This window comes from Protopterus annectens, chromosome 3.part1 (genome assembly GCF_019279795.1).
Source record: "Protopterus annectens isolate FY-2018-M chromosome 3.part1, PAN1.0, whole genome shotgun sequence".
NCBI lineage: Eukaryota > Metazoa > Chordata > Ceratodontiformes > Protopteridae > Protopterus > Protopterus annectens.
The window spans coordinates 1,339,692,581-1,339,710,928 of NC_056732.1; the positions used below are offsets into that span (position 1 = coordinate 1,339,692,581).

The window sequence follows — 18,348 nt, forward strand, 5'->3', positions numbered from 1 at the left end:
GACGGATGCATAGTGCCTGAAGTTCAGAGACACGTCTGGCTGAAGTAATAGCTACCAGAAAGAGAGTTTTCCAAGATAAAAACTTAATGGAGCAGGAAGCTGCTGGTTCAAAAAGGTGCATAATTAATGAGGTTAGTACCAAATTAAGGTCCCAAGGAGGAGGGGGATCTCTCATTGGGGGTCTATGGAGAGTAGTCCCTCTTAGAAACGCTTTACATAGCTTATGAGACATAATGTTTGCATTAGACAACCCAACATGAAAATTTGAAATGGCTGCTAATTGAACCCTGATTGTAGCAGAAGCGGACCTCGAACGAAAGAGTTCTGTTAGGAACTCCAAGATTTCGTGGATAGGGGCTGTGAAGGGATCTATGTTCCTAGCCTCTGCCCAACAAGAAAAACGTTTCCATTTACTAGCGTAAGTCCTCCTAGTGGCAGACTTATGGGAGGAAACAATAATGTCGCGTACGGCCGGGGAAATACTGGGAAGCCTGGCTAAGGTTGGAAGTGGAGCAACCAAGCTGTGAGCTGGAGCGTTTGAAGGGATTGATGCAGTCCGCCTGACTGATGAATCAGTAGGTCTGGAATTGGATCCAGAATCCAAGGCTGCTCGAGAAGGTAATGGTGCAGGAATGGGAACCATATCTGTCGAGGCCAGTAGGGGGCAATGAGGATCATTTTGCAACCCAATGACATAGCTTTCTGAATAAGTTTTGGTATCAGGGGAAACGGAGGGAAGGCATAAAGAAGTCCCTGAGGCCAATCGTGGACTAGAGTGTCTCTGGGAGAGTGACCAGGAAGCGGAAGAAGGGAGAAGTAGTTGCTGCATTTGCTGTTGAAGGGGGTGGCAAAAAGGTCGCAGCAAGGTTGACCCCATTTGCAGAAGATTAAATCCACAACTGCCTGATTCAGAGACCACTAGTGAGGCATGAGAATAGCTCTGCTGAACCTGTCCGCTATGACGTTGGACGTCCCAGGGATGTGTGTCGCAATCAGAAATCGTTGGGAGGAAATCGCCCACTGCCAGAGTCTGTGCGCTTCTCGACATAGGGGGTAGGACCACCCTGCTTGTTGATGTACCACACCACTGACATGTTGTCCATTTGAATTGCAATGGTCCCAGAAGGAAGAGAGTCCTGAAGAGCTTGCAACGCTAGGAGCACGGCTCTCATTTCTAGAACTTTTATATGCAGATGGTACTCGTGAGCCTGCCAAGTGCCCTGGACTGTCCTTCCCTGATAATGCCACCCCCCACCCTATCAGGGCGGCGTCTGTGGTCACTGTAGCAACCGGAGGGGGCTGAATGAAGGGTCTGCCCTGAATCACTAGTGGGGAGACCATCCACCAGGAAAGGTGCCTTTTGCATGCTTCTGCAATGATGATCATGTGAGACATGGGGCGCTGTTGGAAGGACCACTGCATGAAAAGAAGTCACTGAAGAATTCTCATGTGAAAGCGGGCCAGGGGTAACAGAAGAATTGCCGCCATAGAACCTAAAGTTTGAAGGACGTACCTGACTTGTACTCTTTTGCATTGCATGAGGACTTGAACTTGCTGGCGAATTGTGGACACCCTGTCCAAATGTAGCTTTGCGGACATGCTCCTTGTATCTAAGTCTGCTCCTATATAAGTAATAGATTGACAGGGCAACAACGCAGATTTTTCGAAATTTATGGTAATGCCTAGCTGGGAGCAAATTGAGATTGTATAGTCCCTGGCTTGAAGGAGTTGATGCCTGGTAGTAGCAGTAAGGAGCCAGTCGTCTAGATATGGAAACACCTGGAATCCTTGACGCCTCAGGTGAGCCGTGACCACTGCCATACATTTGGTGAACACCCTGGGGGCTGTGGTGAGACCAAAGGGCAGCGCTCTGAACTGGTAATGACTGGCTCCCAGCCGGAAGCGAAGGAACCTCCTGGAGCGTCTGTCCATTTTGATGTGATAGTACGCATCCTGGAGATCTATAGAGCACATCCAATTGTCCTGACACAGAAAGGGAAGAATGGACTGTAGCATAACCATCCGAAACTTTGGTATTTGAACAGACTTGTTCAGTCTGCTGAGATCCAAAATAGATCTCCAGTCCCCTGTCTTTTTTGGTACCAAAAAGAACCTTGAGTAAGTTCCGGATCCGTGTTGGTCTGCCGGGACTTCCTGGATGACTCTTTTTTCTAGCAGTTTTGAAACTTCTATAACTGCTTGGTCCCTCAGATTGGGTGGAACATCTGGGAGGGACTTGCATGATGTTAAAGGGGGTTGAACGAATGGGATTCTGTAACCTCCAGATATTATTGAATGCACCCATTTGTCTTGCTTTATGCTTAGCCAGGCTTTTGGGTACAATGAAAATCTTCCCCCGACTGCCTCCAGAGATGGACAGTCGGGCAAACCCTCAGGGATGTTGGAAGGGCATGTCAGAGAAGGATTCTCTACTGCCCTGGTTCTGCGGACCCCCTCTGCCAAGAGGACGGCGTCTGTTATTATTATTTCCTCCTCTGCCCCTGAAGGAAAAATCACTACGTGTTTCAGGCGGAGATCCGTGGGATTTCCGAAACCACATCTTTCCACTCTTCTGACCCTTGGGGTATGGTCTAGAGGGAGTGGAAAAACGGACTCCCAAGGCAGAGAGAGTCTTGCCTTCCTGCTCACACCTAGAAAGAGTGTCTTTCACCTGTGGTCCAAAAAGAAAGGAAACGTCAGAGGGAGTGTTGGTGAATGGCGCTCTGAAGGGTTCCGCAAAATTACACAGCCGCATCCATGCATGTCTCCGAAGTGCCATGCCTGTGCCTGCGGCTCTACTCGCCCCATCGGCTACATAGGAAATGAGTCTCATGGAGGAGTTGACTACTGAGTTAAGGGTTGCCAGCTGAGAGGCCACTTTAGCCTGAGCTCCTTCAGCTGATTGATCCTGCAGGGTATCTCCGAGCTCTTTCAGGAGATCCCTCTGAAGCCTGGTGAAATGGCATAAGTAATTCAGTGACCTCATGGAAAAGGTTGCTGAAGCAAACACTCACTTCCCATGTCTGTCCATGGTCCTGGACTCCTTGTTAGGAGGATGGACAGAGGAAGAAGTTTCCGCTAACTCCTTTTTAGTGGCTGCTGCTACCACCATGGCATCCACGGGAACACCCTTAGTAAGGAACTGCTTGTCATGGGTTGCAGTAATAAACTAGCCTGGTCTCCTTGGGGTTGGTTCCACTGTATCCGGGGCTGACCAAGCCCTTCGAGCCACCACAGACATTAGTGGATCGAAGGGCGGAAAAATCCAGGAGGTGGAAGGTCGGGAACTGAACGCATCCAGGAATACAGATTCATCCTCGGTAGGGGCTAGGGTATTCCAGCTCCCCCTCTGCTTAAGCATTTCTAGGATGTCTGAGAAGGAATCATCTTCAGAGGAGGATCTCGGGGACCCTTCCAACTCATCCAAATCCGTATCCGAAGTGACAGACTCGGGGGAGTCAATGTGCTTCCTCTTGCACTTCTTCCGAAGGGGCTCCTCTGAATAATCAGGAGAGGCCTCTGAAGAAGAGGAAACACCCAATGGGGTGACCTGGAGCGCCGGTTGCCCACGCTTGGGGTCTGGAGGAGGGACAGAAGTTGACGCAGGCACTACTGGGGATGGAGCCAATGGGGTCGAAGGTGGAGCTTACTCAGAGGCCAGCACACTCCTCATGACATCGAAGGCGTCCCTGCCACGATGCAGAGAAGGCTCCAGCTCTGAGGAGACCGGAATCCTCCTCCGCGCCGAGGGAGATAGCTCCAAGGCCAATGTAGGAGCCAAGCTCACCTGCGCAGACACTCCGAGAGGGAGAGCGGGATCGGACAAGGGTCCGATACCACTCGCCCCCTCGGAGCCGACGAGGGAGTCTCGGCGCCCAGATCCCTCGACGGAAGGCACCATCGAGGGGTAAGGAGCCGACAGATTGAAGGAGAGATAGTTATTGGAGCCGACGGTTCCACGACTCGAACCCCAATAAACTCCGGCTCCGAGCTCAATGGAGTCAGAGGAGGAAAATCGATAGAAACGGATGGGGCCGACACCTGATGAGGAGGGCTGGACAACATTTTGGCGAGTGCCTGCGACTTCAACAACCTACTGACCCACTCTCTCCATGTCACGGTCCGAGAGCCTAGAGGACCGAGAGGAGTGTGAAGATCTGTGACTACAGTCACTCTGCAAGAGGGGCGACCGAGGAGCCGAATGAATGGACTCTAATGAAGGGGACCTCTGCCTTTTTTGGACCCTTGACGGCTCCGGGGGTACTATTGGAGCCGACGAGGAAACAGACTCCTCGCTTCCAGCCGAAACCGAAGTAGAAGGCAAGACTAGGGCCGATGACGGCTCCGAGCTGGGAGCCGACGATTTGGCCTGTTTAGGGGATTTCACTGGCTGAGCCTTGGCCGGTGAATCCTGAGGCTTGAGAAGACCCCTCAAAATAAGTTTGTTCTTGCGCTCCTGCAGAACTCTTGGGCTAAATGCATGGCATATAGAACAAGAGTCCTACAGGTGTACTGCGCCTAGACAATAGACGCAAGAAGTGTGCCCATCTGTCAGAGACATTTTCTGACATCATGAGTCACACTTCTTGAATCCCGACACTTTGGGTTCCCTAGACGTATCCAAAGAAAAAGAGTAATCACACTCTAAAGACTACTTTGGCCAACAAGCCAGACAACACTAAGAGAAAATAAACCGGAACCATACCACAAAAAAATAACACAGAATTAGATTTTTTTTTTTTTTTTTTTTTTTAATAAAGACTAGGAAGCCTCTAACTTAAACGGCTACCTAACACTACAACAGAGGGGTGGGGGGGGGGACTCTCTAACTTAAAATGAGTTCTAAGGAAAAAAGCTACAATACACTAAACATTTAAAACTAAATATACAGTTAATAGACTATGAAAGAACAACAACTACTATACCAAAAACACTAATCTGACGAAAAAAAGGCAGATTAATAAAGATATACGAGCCTGAGCCAGTATCCAGGAACCACGCAGCTGAAGCAGCAAACGAGATCTGGGTAGCTACTGCTAGGCATCATGGGATAAGGGGTAGCCTCGAGCTAGTAAACAGCTCTCGAGCTATTGAAGATGGCTGAGTCGGAGTAGAGGATCGGCTCCGATCCCAACCAGCAAGAACAAAGGCGAGATTGACAACTTAACATTCAATGTTTCAGAGCACGGTCCGTGAGAAATGGTTTCAAAGAAACCCTCTCATTCAGCCCATGTTCTCTGTCAGCTTGTAGTCTAATAATCCATTTACCTTCCTCTTTCTCAGTATAGTTCCCTATATCTCCTAGCCTCACTGTAGGATGTATTAACTCTAAAACTAAAAACTTAAAACTATGTGTCGTATCATTGTGGATAATATGTTTAGCTATTGCATTACCCTCATTCTCACTTCTGCCTTACGTTGGTGAGAAAGCCATTGAAGTAGTGGAGACACCATCTTCAGACATTGAACAAACAGATACACAGGTTTCTTCTTTGAAGGAACCGGTAGTTAGAAGGAAAGTAAATATTCAAGAATCAGTAGCAGCGACGTCATCTAATGACCTTTCATCACTCCATTTTCCGCTGCCGTTCCAACCCACGAATCGGCAGCCGTGGAGCCCACACTACACGGGGAAGAAACGGAAAATGTCAGACGAGCAACACGAGTTTCAAAAGAAAACTTTGAAACCAGTCAACAGGACCTCACAGTAAATCTAAGTGTTTTGCTAGAAATATTGCATTGTCTTTACAATATGATAATAGCAACAGTAATACTAGACAAAATCACACTTTTAGAAAACCGTCAACTTATACACCTAATTTGCATCCATTATTAGATAGCTTTAAAAAGGCTTGTGAAAATGATTTGTTAGCCATTTTTTAATTGGACAGACAGCATTTGAAACCTGAGTATTACAACTTGAATAAAGATGAAAGGCAAGCCCTGAAAGCTTTACAGAATAATGATTTGATTGTTATCAGACCTGCTAATAAAGGGGGAGCGGTAGTTGTATTAGATCAAGAATATTATTATTCTAGTATATGTGCTATGTTGTCAGATTTGAATACAAATAGTATTTTAACTATTTCGCAGTTAGATAGATTAATTAAGGATGTATATGATAATTTGTATGATATGCTGATGTGTAATATTATTGATGGTGACTTATATAAGTACTTTCTTATAGATAAACCCTTGATACCTACTTTTAGGTGTCTCCCTAAGATACACAAAGCACTAGAGAACCCTCCATTCAGACCAATCATCTCTAGTAGAGGTTGGTTAACCGATCTATATCTATTTATATAGAAAAGCAATTGAGACCATTGGTAGAATCAACTAGTTCAATTTTAAGGGACACTCAGCAGTTTTTGAAAACTCTTTCATTTTACAATAGCATTAGTCATATGAATGGGCCTGACTATAGGGTTACATTGGATGTTGCATCACTTTTTACGAGTATACCTAATGATATTGGTATAGATTACTTAAGATTATATTTGATACAGAAAGGGATGAGTAATGATCAAATTATTAAAATTACAATGTTGATGGACCTAATCCTCACAAATAATGTGTTTACTCATGATAAAAGATATTTTCTACAGACTACAGGTGTAGCAATGTGTACGCCTTGTGCCAATTCTTATGCAAATCTTGTTTTGGCATATTGGGAACATAATTATATTTTAGAGCACATGTTTTTTTCACGTTTCATTACGTATTACAAATATTTTGTGGATGATGTCTTCCTCATATGGGGAGGGGATTTAACAACACAATGAATTCATTACCCACATTAATGGAACGACAACTTTTTTTACCTTGACTGGGAAATGGTCCCAGAATGAGATTGAATTCTTGGATGTATTACTTAAGAAACATGATGGTTTAATTACTACTGAAATATTTAAGAAACCTTGCAGAAAGAATGTCCTGCTGCATCGAAATAGTATGCACCCATTGCACATACATAAAAATATAGTTAAGAGCCAGACACTAAGGACTTCTCGTTTAGTAAGTGAAGATGAGGTTTTTCAAGAAGCTATTAGTGATGTAAAAATAGATTTTGTAGAGAGAGGATACCATCCAAGTGATCTAGAAGCAATACAAGAAATAGAACGTGACAGTTCTGGTCAACCGTACATCAGGAGAGGAAGTCAGATACACAATAAACAAAGAGCTATTGCTACTCCGAGGGTAAATAGGTTAGTAATTCCTTATACGAATAACAATAATAAAGTAACGGAGATAAGTAAAAAGAATTGGGATATGTTACTGTTAGACAAACATATAAAGGAAGTAGTAGGCACGGGTCTGGGATTTAGTTACAGGAACACTAAATCATTGAAACGGATTTTGTGTTATGAGAAAAGTAATAAGAAAGAACTCCATTCGATCAGCAAAGGGACTTTTTCCTGTAGCCACTGCAACCAATGTGGTTTCATAGCTAACACCAACAGCTTCATACATCCTGATACACATTTGAAATACGAGTTCCATCATTATACAGATTGCAGGTCAAGAAATGTGGTTTATTTAGCTATATGCCATAAATGCAATAGTTTCTATGTAAGAAAGACGAATAGGACTTTGAGAGAGAGAATAACAGAACATGTATATGCCATTAGTAGAGAGAATGAGGGTAATGCAATAGCTAGACATATTATCCACAATGATACAACACATAGTTTTTAGTTTTAGAGTTAATACATCCTACAGTGAGGCTAGGAGATATAGTGAACTATACTGAGAAAGAGGAAGGTAAATGGATTGACAGACTACAAGCTGACAGAGGACATGGGCTGAATGAGAGGGTTTCTTTGAAACCATTTCTCATGGACTGTGCTCTGAAACATTGATTTTTAGACCTCATATATTAGCTTAAACATTGACTAATGTTTTATTTGTACACATGCATGTGTTTTTTTGTTATTAGTATAAGTTAATATTTATCAGATAGGTTTATGATGAAACCATATATGTTAGGGATATATACAAGCATTGGCACTTTAAAATCTAAGTAGCAATTTTTACAGTGTTTTTATTGGTTGTTTTATATGAGACTCAGTATTTAAATGGAGATTTTACACAATGGATTTGAAAGTCTGATGAAGCGTTTATGGAAACACGAAAGCGCTTACTTTATTTTGTGAAATAAAGAATTATTAAGTTTCTATCCTTTGGGTCTGCTTCGATTGTCATGGAGTACCTTTCATTCTTTGTTTTGGACTGTCTTTATTCTGCTTGGAGGTACCTTATCCGTTTGGTGTTCCTTTTCTACATTTTTTATAACTCAAAGACTTAGCCTGAGCCAGTGAAAAGCAATCCCAAACCAGCAGGCGGCAAACGAGATCTGGGAAACTGTCACTAGGCATCATGGGACTGGGTATAGTTTCGAGCCAGTAAAAGCTCTCGCGCTTTAGCATGTGGCCAAGTTGGAACCAAGCATCAAGAATGAAGGCGAGATAGGACAACATAACATTGTATATTTGCATTGGAAGTTAACAGAACAAACTTATTTTATTTTTTATTTATTTTATTACTATTTTTTTCCTTTGTTAATAAGACTTGATTTATTTTAAAAAAGATGCAACAGCACTGGCACAGATATGTGAAGGACAGGGGCTATAATCCTTCAATCCACTTCATTTCCCCAATACAGACTTGTGAACACCAAAGTAAAATATAAATACATACAAATATAAATCACTTTAAATACTTAAGAAATTATGTTTGGCCTGAACAGTGTATAGAAAATGTGCACTGTTGCATGAGGCTATGGGTCCACACAATTCACAGCTAAACGGGATCCAATACTGAAGAACCACACAGCACAGTCACAAAGCTTTGACCCTCCCAGGCCTTTTCCTCCACCTTCATCACTGTAATGCACTGGATTTAGAGGAAGTACACCTAGTAATTACTACCCTCACACAAGCAAGCATTCGCAGGCAGGTGCACAAGCAAAGACGCACACTGTTCTCCAAGAGAGACTAGCAATACCTTTCTGAGCTACAACAACCCTCTTCAGCTTTTTAGTAGTACTACCTCAATTCAGACTCAGTCTGACACACTTCCATTACTGTTCTACTCTTAAGAAAAAAATAACCCACATACAATAGAAGTGACAGTAATGTATACAGCAACAGTCTTTCCTTCATATTTAAACTCTCCAGTCCTACACCACCAGACAGTCATACCCTTCTATCATTTCAAAAATAAAATACCCGGCCAGAGTCTCTTAAAACTTCAGAAACAGGATTCTTTACTAAAAGAAAATTGAGAAACACATCTTGATAAACTAAATGTGCAGACAAGATACAATTTTGCAAAGAAAATGAAAAATAAAGCTGTAGCAATTCATAGACAACTTACTGGACGCCACCAACTAACCAGGTATATATTCCCTAACTAAATTCTGGCTGAAATAATTATTAGGCCCTATGTATATTGTCAAAAAAGTGCAAAATATTAAAAGGCAAAGAAAATTAGAAGAAACTCGCTCATGCAGGAGAGCGATAAGTCCAAGACACAACCAAGACGGTGCAAAGCCTGCTATAAAACAGCAAATGCCTATTCAAAACAAGAGGGTCATGTCAGCTGATCCTCTAGAGGGGTGTCCAACGGACAGATATTCCATGGAACCTACACAGTCAATACACTGACTATCAGGCAGAATCACTTTTAAAATATCTATGGCACTCTCTTGGCCTACCACTCACATGACAATCCTCCTATGAATGATGTTCACTTGACTAACTCAAAAGAACTGTTTAGCCTGGATAAGTATGTGAGTTGTCTGTGCATTTCTGCTTCCACCTGTATTATAAGAACTGTTTCACCTTTTAAAACCTACTGTGTCCTAAACAAAAAAAAAAGTTATGTACTCACCATAACGTTCCATGTGAGTTGTTCATCTCGCCTTCATTCTGTACTGATGGGACAGCGCCCTAGCACCATTTTTCCCGGGGGGGCTCATGGGAAAACATTCTACAGAACAGTGGACCCAAATGAGGCCCTGTCCCTGGAGGCCAAATCGACTTTGTAATGAGTGATAAAGTTATGAGGCCTTGCCACATTGCTGCTGCACAAATGGTATCTATAGGTAAATTTGCATGAAAGGCATAAGAGGTTGAAACAGCTCTAGTAGAATGAGCCCTTATTTTGTTTGGCAGCTATTTGTTTTACTGGTTGATAAATGAATGAGATGCAACCTGACCACCATCTGGATAGAGTAGTTTTTGTTACTGCAGCGCCTTTTTTGCTGTCTGAAAAGAGTTGGTCAGCTTTTCTGAATTCTTTTGTTCTGTGCAAACAGAAATGCAATTGTCTATGAACATCAAGTTGGTGTAACATATATTCTGCCTTATTGCCATACTTAGAGAAGAAAACAGGTAGATCTAGGATTCTGAACATACCTTTGGTAAAAAGGAAGGGTTTGTGTGAAGTGAGACTCTGTCATAGTGGATTAGCATATACGGGGGGTTGATTGATAAAGCCTGAACTCTGAAACCTTCTTAGCTGAAGTGACAGCCACTAAAAAAATAGTCTTCCAAGTTAAGAACTTTAAGTCACATGATGATGCAGGTTCAAAGGGAGGAAGAATTATACGGGATAATACAAAATTTAGATTCCATGGTGGAAGGGGTGGTTTTATGGGTGGTCTCAACAGGTTAGTGCCTCTCAGGAAAGCTTTAGAAAGTCTGTGGGACATATTTGGTCCTTCGTTCCCAAAATGAAAATTCGAAATTGCTGTTAACTGAACTTGAACAGTTGCTGCAGCTGCTCCCTCATTAAAAAGCTTTGCCAAGAATTCTAGAATGGAAGATAAAGGTGCTGAATAAGGGTCAATATGATTCTCCAAGGCCTAGACTGAAAATCTTTTCCAGTTGCTAAGATATTATCTTCTCATGGACATCTTATGAGAAGAAATCAAGATATGTTTTGCTGCAAATGTAAAGTTTTGTAGCCTGGCTATGTTTGGAATTGCAGCAGCCAAGCTGTCAACTTGAGGCTGTGAAGAGATGGATAAAGAGCTTCCGACGAATGGGTCAGAAGATCTGACGCTGGGTCCAGAATCCAAGGCTCCTCCTGAAGACGAGGCCTCGAGAAGGGGAACCAGATTTGACGAGGCCAGTAAGGGGCTATCAGTATTAAGGTCCTTCCCAATATGCTGGCTTTCTAAAGAACTTTGGGTATTAATGTCAAAGGGGGGAAAAAAGAGTAGAGAAGATCTGGGGGCCAGTCGTGCACAAGTGCATCCCTTGGGGACTCCCCCAGTGTGGGGGGATCAGGGCAAAATAGCTGCTGCATTTTGTGTTCATGGACGTGTCAAAAAGATCGCAGCAAGGCTGGCCCCATCTGCAGAAAATCGTCTCCACTACTTCTCTTCAGAGACCACTTGTAGGGCATCAGAATTGCTCTGTTGAGTTTGTCTGCTTTCATGCTGGATTTCCCGGGGATGAGCGTTGCGAGTAAGTTGCCCACTGCCATACTCTCAGGGCCTCTTGACAAAGGAGGTAAGAGCTGGTTCCTCTTTGTTTGTTTATATACCACATGGCTGGCATATTGTCTGTCTGGATTACAATCGTTCCCATCGGAAGAGAGTCTTGGAATGCTGCAATGCCATAAGCACCAGTCTCATCTCTAGGACACTGATGTGCGAATGGGCCTTGTGATCCTCTCAAGTTCCTTGAGCTGTTCTTCCCTGATAATCCCCCCCCCACCCTATCTGGAAAGCGTCCGTGGTCACTGTGGCTATCGGAGTTGGGGGAACAAAAAGCTGACCTGAAGTCACCTGAACGGAGTGGAGCCACCAACAAAGGTCTCTCCTGCAAGATTCCGTTAACATTATCTGATGTGACATTGGAAGCTCCTGCATGGACCACTGGGTGAATAGAAGCCACTGAAGGATTCTCATGTGGAGCCATGCTAAGTGGATTACATTTATTGCTGCTGCCATAGTGCCTAGCACCTTTAGAATTGCCCTCGCTTGAATCTTTGTTTTGAAGAGGAGCTCTAGAATCTGTAGTCGAAGGGCCCCATGCTCTCTCTGGTGGAAGGTTTGCTATCATTGTTGTGGTATCTGAATCTGTGCCTATAAAAGTGATATGATGAGATGGCAATAAGGCAGATTGTTTGTAGTTTATTGTAATCCCTAAATGAGAACAGAGTTTCAAAGTAATGTCCCTTGCTTCCATTAGTAGATGCTTGGTGGTGGCGATTAGGAGAAAGTCATCCAGATATGGAAACACCCGAAATCCTAAACTTCACAGGTGAGCCGTAACTACTGCCATGTATTTGGTGAACACTCTGGGGGGTGTAATGAGGCCAAAGGGCAGGGCTCGAAACTGGCAGTGACTGGGTCCCAGCCGAAAGCGCAAATGACTCTAGGATGGCCTCTCCATTTTTATGTGGTAGTACGCATCCTGGAGGTCTATAGAGCACATCCAATTCTCTTTTCCTAGATAGGAAAGTATCGACTGCAGTGTAACTATCTGGAACTTTGTCTTTTTTACTGGTTTGTTCAGTCTGCTGAGATCCAGTATAGGTCTCCAGTTCCCTGTTTTCTTTGGAACTAAAGAACCTTGAATAAGTTCCAGATCCTATCTGGTCTGCGAGGACCGGATGGATAACTTTTTTCTAGCGACTTCTGAATTTCTATGGTTGCTTGTTCCCTGTGACTGGGTGGAACGTCTGAGATCCTTTTGATTTGTGGGTGTGACATGGAAAAGGGTATAGAGTTACCTCTGGATATGATGCTGTGTACCCACTTGTCTTTTGTTATTTTTAGCCAGGTGTCTGGGTACAAAGATAATCAACCCCCAACTGCCTCCAGAGAGGGACAGACGGGCCTCCTTTCAGGAGCACTGAAAGAGCTTGCTAAAAAAGGATTCTCTGTCGCCCTAGTTCTGCAGACCCCCTCTGCATCGTGGTCGGCATCTTCCACTATTGCTTCCCCCTTTTGCCTCTAGGGGAAGGCTCACCACATCTGTCTTGAAAAACTCTGTGATTTTTGAAACCGCATTTTTCCTCCCTTTTGACCTTTGGGATATGGTCTAGAAGGTGTGGAAAAACGGACTACGATGGCAGAGAGTTTTCCTTTCCTGTTCACACCTGGTTAGTGTTTCCTTGACTTTAGGCCCGAACAAGGACAAGCCGTCGATGGGGGTGTTAAAGAATGACCTGAAGGGTTCCACAAATTTGCACAAGCGCATCCAGGAATGTCTCCTCACGGCAATTCCTGAACCTGGTGACCTACTTGCTCCATTGGCGGCGTAAGAAACGAACCTCATGGATGAGTTGACTACTGAATTGAGGGTGGAGAGCTGGGAGGTTACTTTATCTGCTACCCCCGCAGCTACTGAACCCTGGACAGTGTCTCCAAGCTCCTTCAGGAGATCTCTCTGTAACCTAGTAAAATGAATAAATGAAGCGAAAACGTCACCAAGCACCAGTTTATTCAATGCTGAGCGCTTTTGTAAGACCAATGTCAAACCTCTTCAGAACACACCTTAAAATCACAATTAAGCTTATATACAGCACTTTGAATCACATGGCTTAAAATTCCACCCCTTAATTAATCCTTAAAACAATACATACATCAAATAAAATTTATTAACACCTTACCTACTTCTAAAATCTTACATCAACACAATTCCTACGTATAAATGCCCACATATGTACAAAACTCTAAGAAAACACAAATTCAGCTTTTAATTTTAAAATACGGTTTATAGTTATGGATTCATTTAATCCTGGGGGTACAGTGGTGTTACTCCTTAGCTGCCAAATCAATTCTTCATATTCCAGTAAAATTTTATGTGGCCCTCCTCTCTGGTCAAAACTGACTTTTTCTATACAAGAATACTTAAATGAATGCGTGGGAAACTTGATAATATGTTTGGTTAACGCATTTTTGTCATCAGTCTGTGAATATCATATTGGTGTTGGTAAATCCTTGTTTTAAACTGATTCTTGGTCTTGCCTATATAGAATGAGGCACATTGTTGGCACAAAGATATATACACTATGTTAGTACTCTGACAGTTCAATCTATGTTTAAAATACATGTTCCCCCCACCTAGGTATTGACAGTTCCTGACCTCATTGGTTACAGTGGCCACACTTATTCATGCGCCCACCCTGTAAACCCTTCCTACATCTCTCAAGCATGGATTTAAAACACAAATCGTTTTTATAAACCACATTTGGGTTATGCCCAATTTTTTCAAGGTACTCTTCACCCCCCCTGAAAATAGTCCAATTGTGGTTATGTTTTTTATGCCATCAAAATGTATGTTATAAGGTAAAATCAGTGCATGATGAAAATTAATACTTTCATGTCTGTTGCCGCCGCCCCCCCCATCTTACAATCCACTCCTGGGTTTGTTCCTAGCAGGGGGGACATACACTCCTTCCTGTCTTTTCCTAGCAACTTCATTAATAATACAGTCGTGAAACCATAAGAGATAACCCCTGTTCAACATTTCTTTCAAGACTGTACTTTGTTCCACAAAGACTGAATCATCGCTAACCATACCGGCAAACCTTACCATTTGCCCCTTCACTAGTGATTTCTTTTGATGAACCTGGTGGAAACTTTTATAATGCAATAGGGCACTAGAATAAGTTAGTTTGCTGTACAGATTTGATTCAAATCTCTTTTCCACCCTATTTTTAACAATTGAAACATCTAAATAATGCAATATATCAGCATCTACCTCCATAGTAAATTTAAGAAACATACTTGAATTAAGAAATTCAAAGAATTCATTCAACCTTTCTTTACCTGCTACCCAAAAAAATGACAATGTCATCCAGGAAGCATTCATAAAATGTCCAACATCTACTAAAATCTGTATTAAATATCGGTTCACTTTCCCAGTTGGCTAATACAATATTAACAAAAGTAGGGGCTCAAACTGCCCCCATCGCCACACCTTTAAGCTGGTGAAACAATTGATTTTCAAAAATTATATAATTGTTCCCTAATATCATGTCCATCCACAAGTTACACAATAGTGGAAACTTTTTCATTGTCTACACTTGGATGTTTGAACAAAAAGTCTTGAAACATTTCTAACCCCTCCTCATGGGGTATTACAGAATGTAAGTCACAAACATCTATGGTTACGAATAGCAATTCTTCAGAATACATTTGGTTAGATACCTTGGACAAAAAGTCCCATGAGTCTTTAAATATATAACTGCATTCTGACAACAACCCTTTAATATTAATTTCCACAAATTTAGCTTAAGGGAGGATCTTAGAGACTTTGGTATCAACAATCGGTCTCAATGGATGATCGTTGATGCATTTGTGGGTCTTTGGTATACCAAATATGGTAGGGGTCCTTGGGTGGGACACCTTAAGAAATTTTCAAGTCACTCATAGTAATTTGGTTGTTCAACATCAAATCTTCAAGTCGTAGATCAATCCTATAATAAGCAATATTCACTGAATTTGTAATACACAAATCATTAGAATACTCTTTGTATTCCTCTTAAAATTTAAAGTGTTACTATTAAGCGGGTACAGCAAATCTGAGACACTGTAGTAAAAGTGGCTAACTCAAAAAATAAAATAAAACCTTTTTTTCTGACCAGTACTTCTTTCTATTGGTAATTCATCTTTCACCCATTCAGGAAGTAGAATTCAATTGCATATCCCACTGTATAATAGATATCAACACATGACTATCCTTGCAAAAACATAAATGGCAGAAAATCTGGTGTACAGCAAAATAAGTAGTCACATTCCAGTTAAAATAAAAAATGAAAAAAAAAATACTATAAAATCTGAAGTAAAATTAATTAATTTAGCATGTCCCAAATTACCCTCTGATCTTCCTCTTTTGTCCAAGGGCCTTTAATCAATTCAGGATTTAGAACCTTCTGCCACCTATGCTGGCACTGAACATCAGATCGATTCTAAAAATAGATAATGAAAAATAACCAAAAAATTATTTTTAATAAATATTGAGGCAGAAGATGTTTCTATCCAGGGAACAATTTATGTAGACACAAATTATCAGTCTTTTTCTTTCTGGAAAACTTGATTTATATCTGCATTCAAAATACAAGAATAAAACATTCCCAGCTTTATTGTGTTTTTAGTACTATGTGAAGCTTGCAAGCGTTGCTTACAATGGTGTTAAAACTTTCAAAGTTACTGTCAAATTCTCATTACTTTATATCACTACACATTGAATCTTTCAGATTATGTCTTGTTTTCAATTACAGATTACCTAAATGCAGTAAAGATAGGTAACATTTCATTGAATTAATTTCCAAATGTCACATGCTGGACTTTAAGTAAATAAGAGATACTTTCTTACATCAGCAGATCCATGAAGATACTTTTCCATGATTGGTTTAGAAGAGGGATTAACCTTTCCACCAATTTTAGTGTAACACTTTTTTCTTATAAGTCCCCATGCTCAAGAGAAACACACACTTGGTGCATATTACCACACCACTCAGCAACTATACAAACACCAATCCCGCCAGAACTCCAGAGAAACTAGTAAGCATACTTCCTACAAATGAAGAACTAATGAAGATGTTAAACAATAGGGTCTACTTCAGATGATCGAAGTTTCAAAACTTCGAACATCATATGTCCGAGAAGCAGATGATCGAAGTTTTGAAACTTCGAACATCCAATTAAAAAAATAAATAAAAAAAAAAAAAGCTTTCTTTGACGTTTTTGCAGTAGGGCAAGCCACCCTGTGGCCCCCACACCCCCTGCTACTTAAATATACCAACTCCAAGATCGCACTACAGTGAGGAAAACTGTAAATTTCCCGTTACGTGCTCTACAGCGATCTCCATTCAGAACTTCGATCTGGTCCTCAGCCATATGATGTTCGAAGTTTTGAAACTTCGATCATCTGAAGGGGACCCAAATAATAATATACAAGGACACACCTGCCTAAATTACACAGAACTCCAAGATCCAAATGCATATAGGGAACCATCCAAGCACAGGGAGACAATGAAGAGTATATGGGATCAATCAATGAGGTTCAGCACATAGATCAACTGATACAATTATAACACATATATATCACACATATATCGCATTCATGACCCCCCCCTGGATGGGCCAATGACTGACATGAATCTCGAGAAGAAATCCACAAAGGTAAAAGGAGCCAGAAGACAAACCAAGATCCAAGGTTCAGAAGGCTGGGTCCTAAATTCTAACAGTGCCAAAAGAAAATGATTCTGGACTCATGGTCAAGACAATAATGCCTGAAGAAGGCCAAAGACCAGGTGCCCACACTGCAGATGCCTGCCATACATAAATTATTCAAGCTACAAATGTGAACATTCACATAATGCAGGCAGGTAACATCCACATAATGCAGAAAGGTACCCTTAAGGAAAGCTTTAACCACTTCAAAGAAACTAAAAAAATAATGGTTTTCAACTAGGTGAAAATCTGAGATAGCAGCCAGTTCCACCTTAACTATCGAATAACTAGCTCCATTCTGGAAGTTGGAAGCCAGGAAATCAAGAATAGCTGGAATAGGTGCTGTACATGTGTCTGTCTCTGATGGGCCCAGATAGAAATTTTTTTTCCACTTGCTCTTATAAATTTTTCTGGTAGAAGCCATTTGGGAGGGCATAAGATTGTGTGATGGCCAATGGAAGAAAGTCTAGAGATTCTAGCCATCACTGTACGTGGAGAAAACATGCAGTCAGCTTGAGAGATTGCATGCCCAGGTAAGACAGATACTTCTGAACAGTATCCAGCACTAGGGAGGGTGAACTAGGCGAGGCCACAGGAAGGGAAACCACACTTGGCGAAGGCCAGAATGGGGCAATGAGGATAAAAATCATTATGACAGAAGAGGAAGGTCAATAAACTTGGGAATGAGTGGAGTGGGAAGAAATGCTTATGAAAGTCCAGAGGGGCAATCATGAACTACAGTCTCTCTAGGATATGCACTTGGCACTGAGAAGAGAAGCAAAGAGGTCACAGCACAGTTGATCCCACTGACAAAATATCATTTCCACCACAGATTGATTGAGAGACCATTTGTGAGGTAGTAAGACAGACCTGCTCAATTTGTCTGCTAGCACATTGATTTTCCCTAGAATACGGGCTGCCAAGAGAAAGCGGATGGAAGAGACCGCCCATTGCCAAACACTCATTGCCTCCCGACATAGTGGACAGGATCAGGTTTCCCGTTTGCTGATGTACCAGAGCATTAATATGTTGTCCATCTGAATGGCAATCATCACTAGAGGGACAGCATCTTGAAAAGCATGCAACTCCAACATGAATACTCTCATATCTAGGATACTGATGTGAAGACTGGCCCGTCTGGGACC

The 18,348-nt window shown here is 42.0% G+C and overlaps 1 protein-coding gene across 1 annotated transcript in view; it reads right to left on the minus strand.

Annotated features, from left to right (window-relative positions):
• Nucleotides 1–18,348, minus strand: part of MYBL1 (MYB proto-oncogene like 1) — a 1,413,299-nt gene that overhangs the window by 1,142,788 nt on the left and 252,163 nt on the right. Inside the window, exon 4 of the mRNA XM_044067371.1 lies at nucleotides 15,844–15,936. Within this exon, the coding sequence (XP_043923306.1) occupies nucleotides 15,844–15,936 (93 nt within the window). The remainder of the gene's footprint in view (nucleotides 1–15,843; nucleotides 15,937–18,348) is intronic.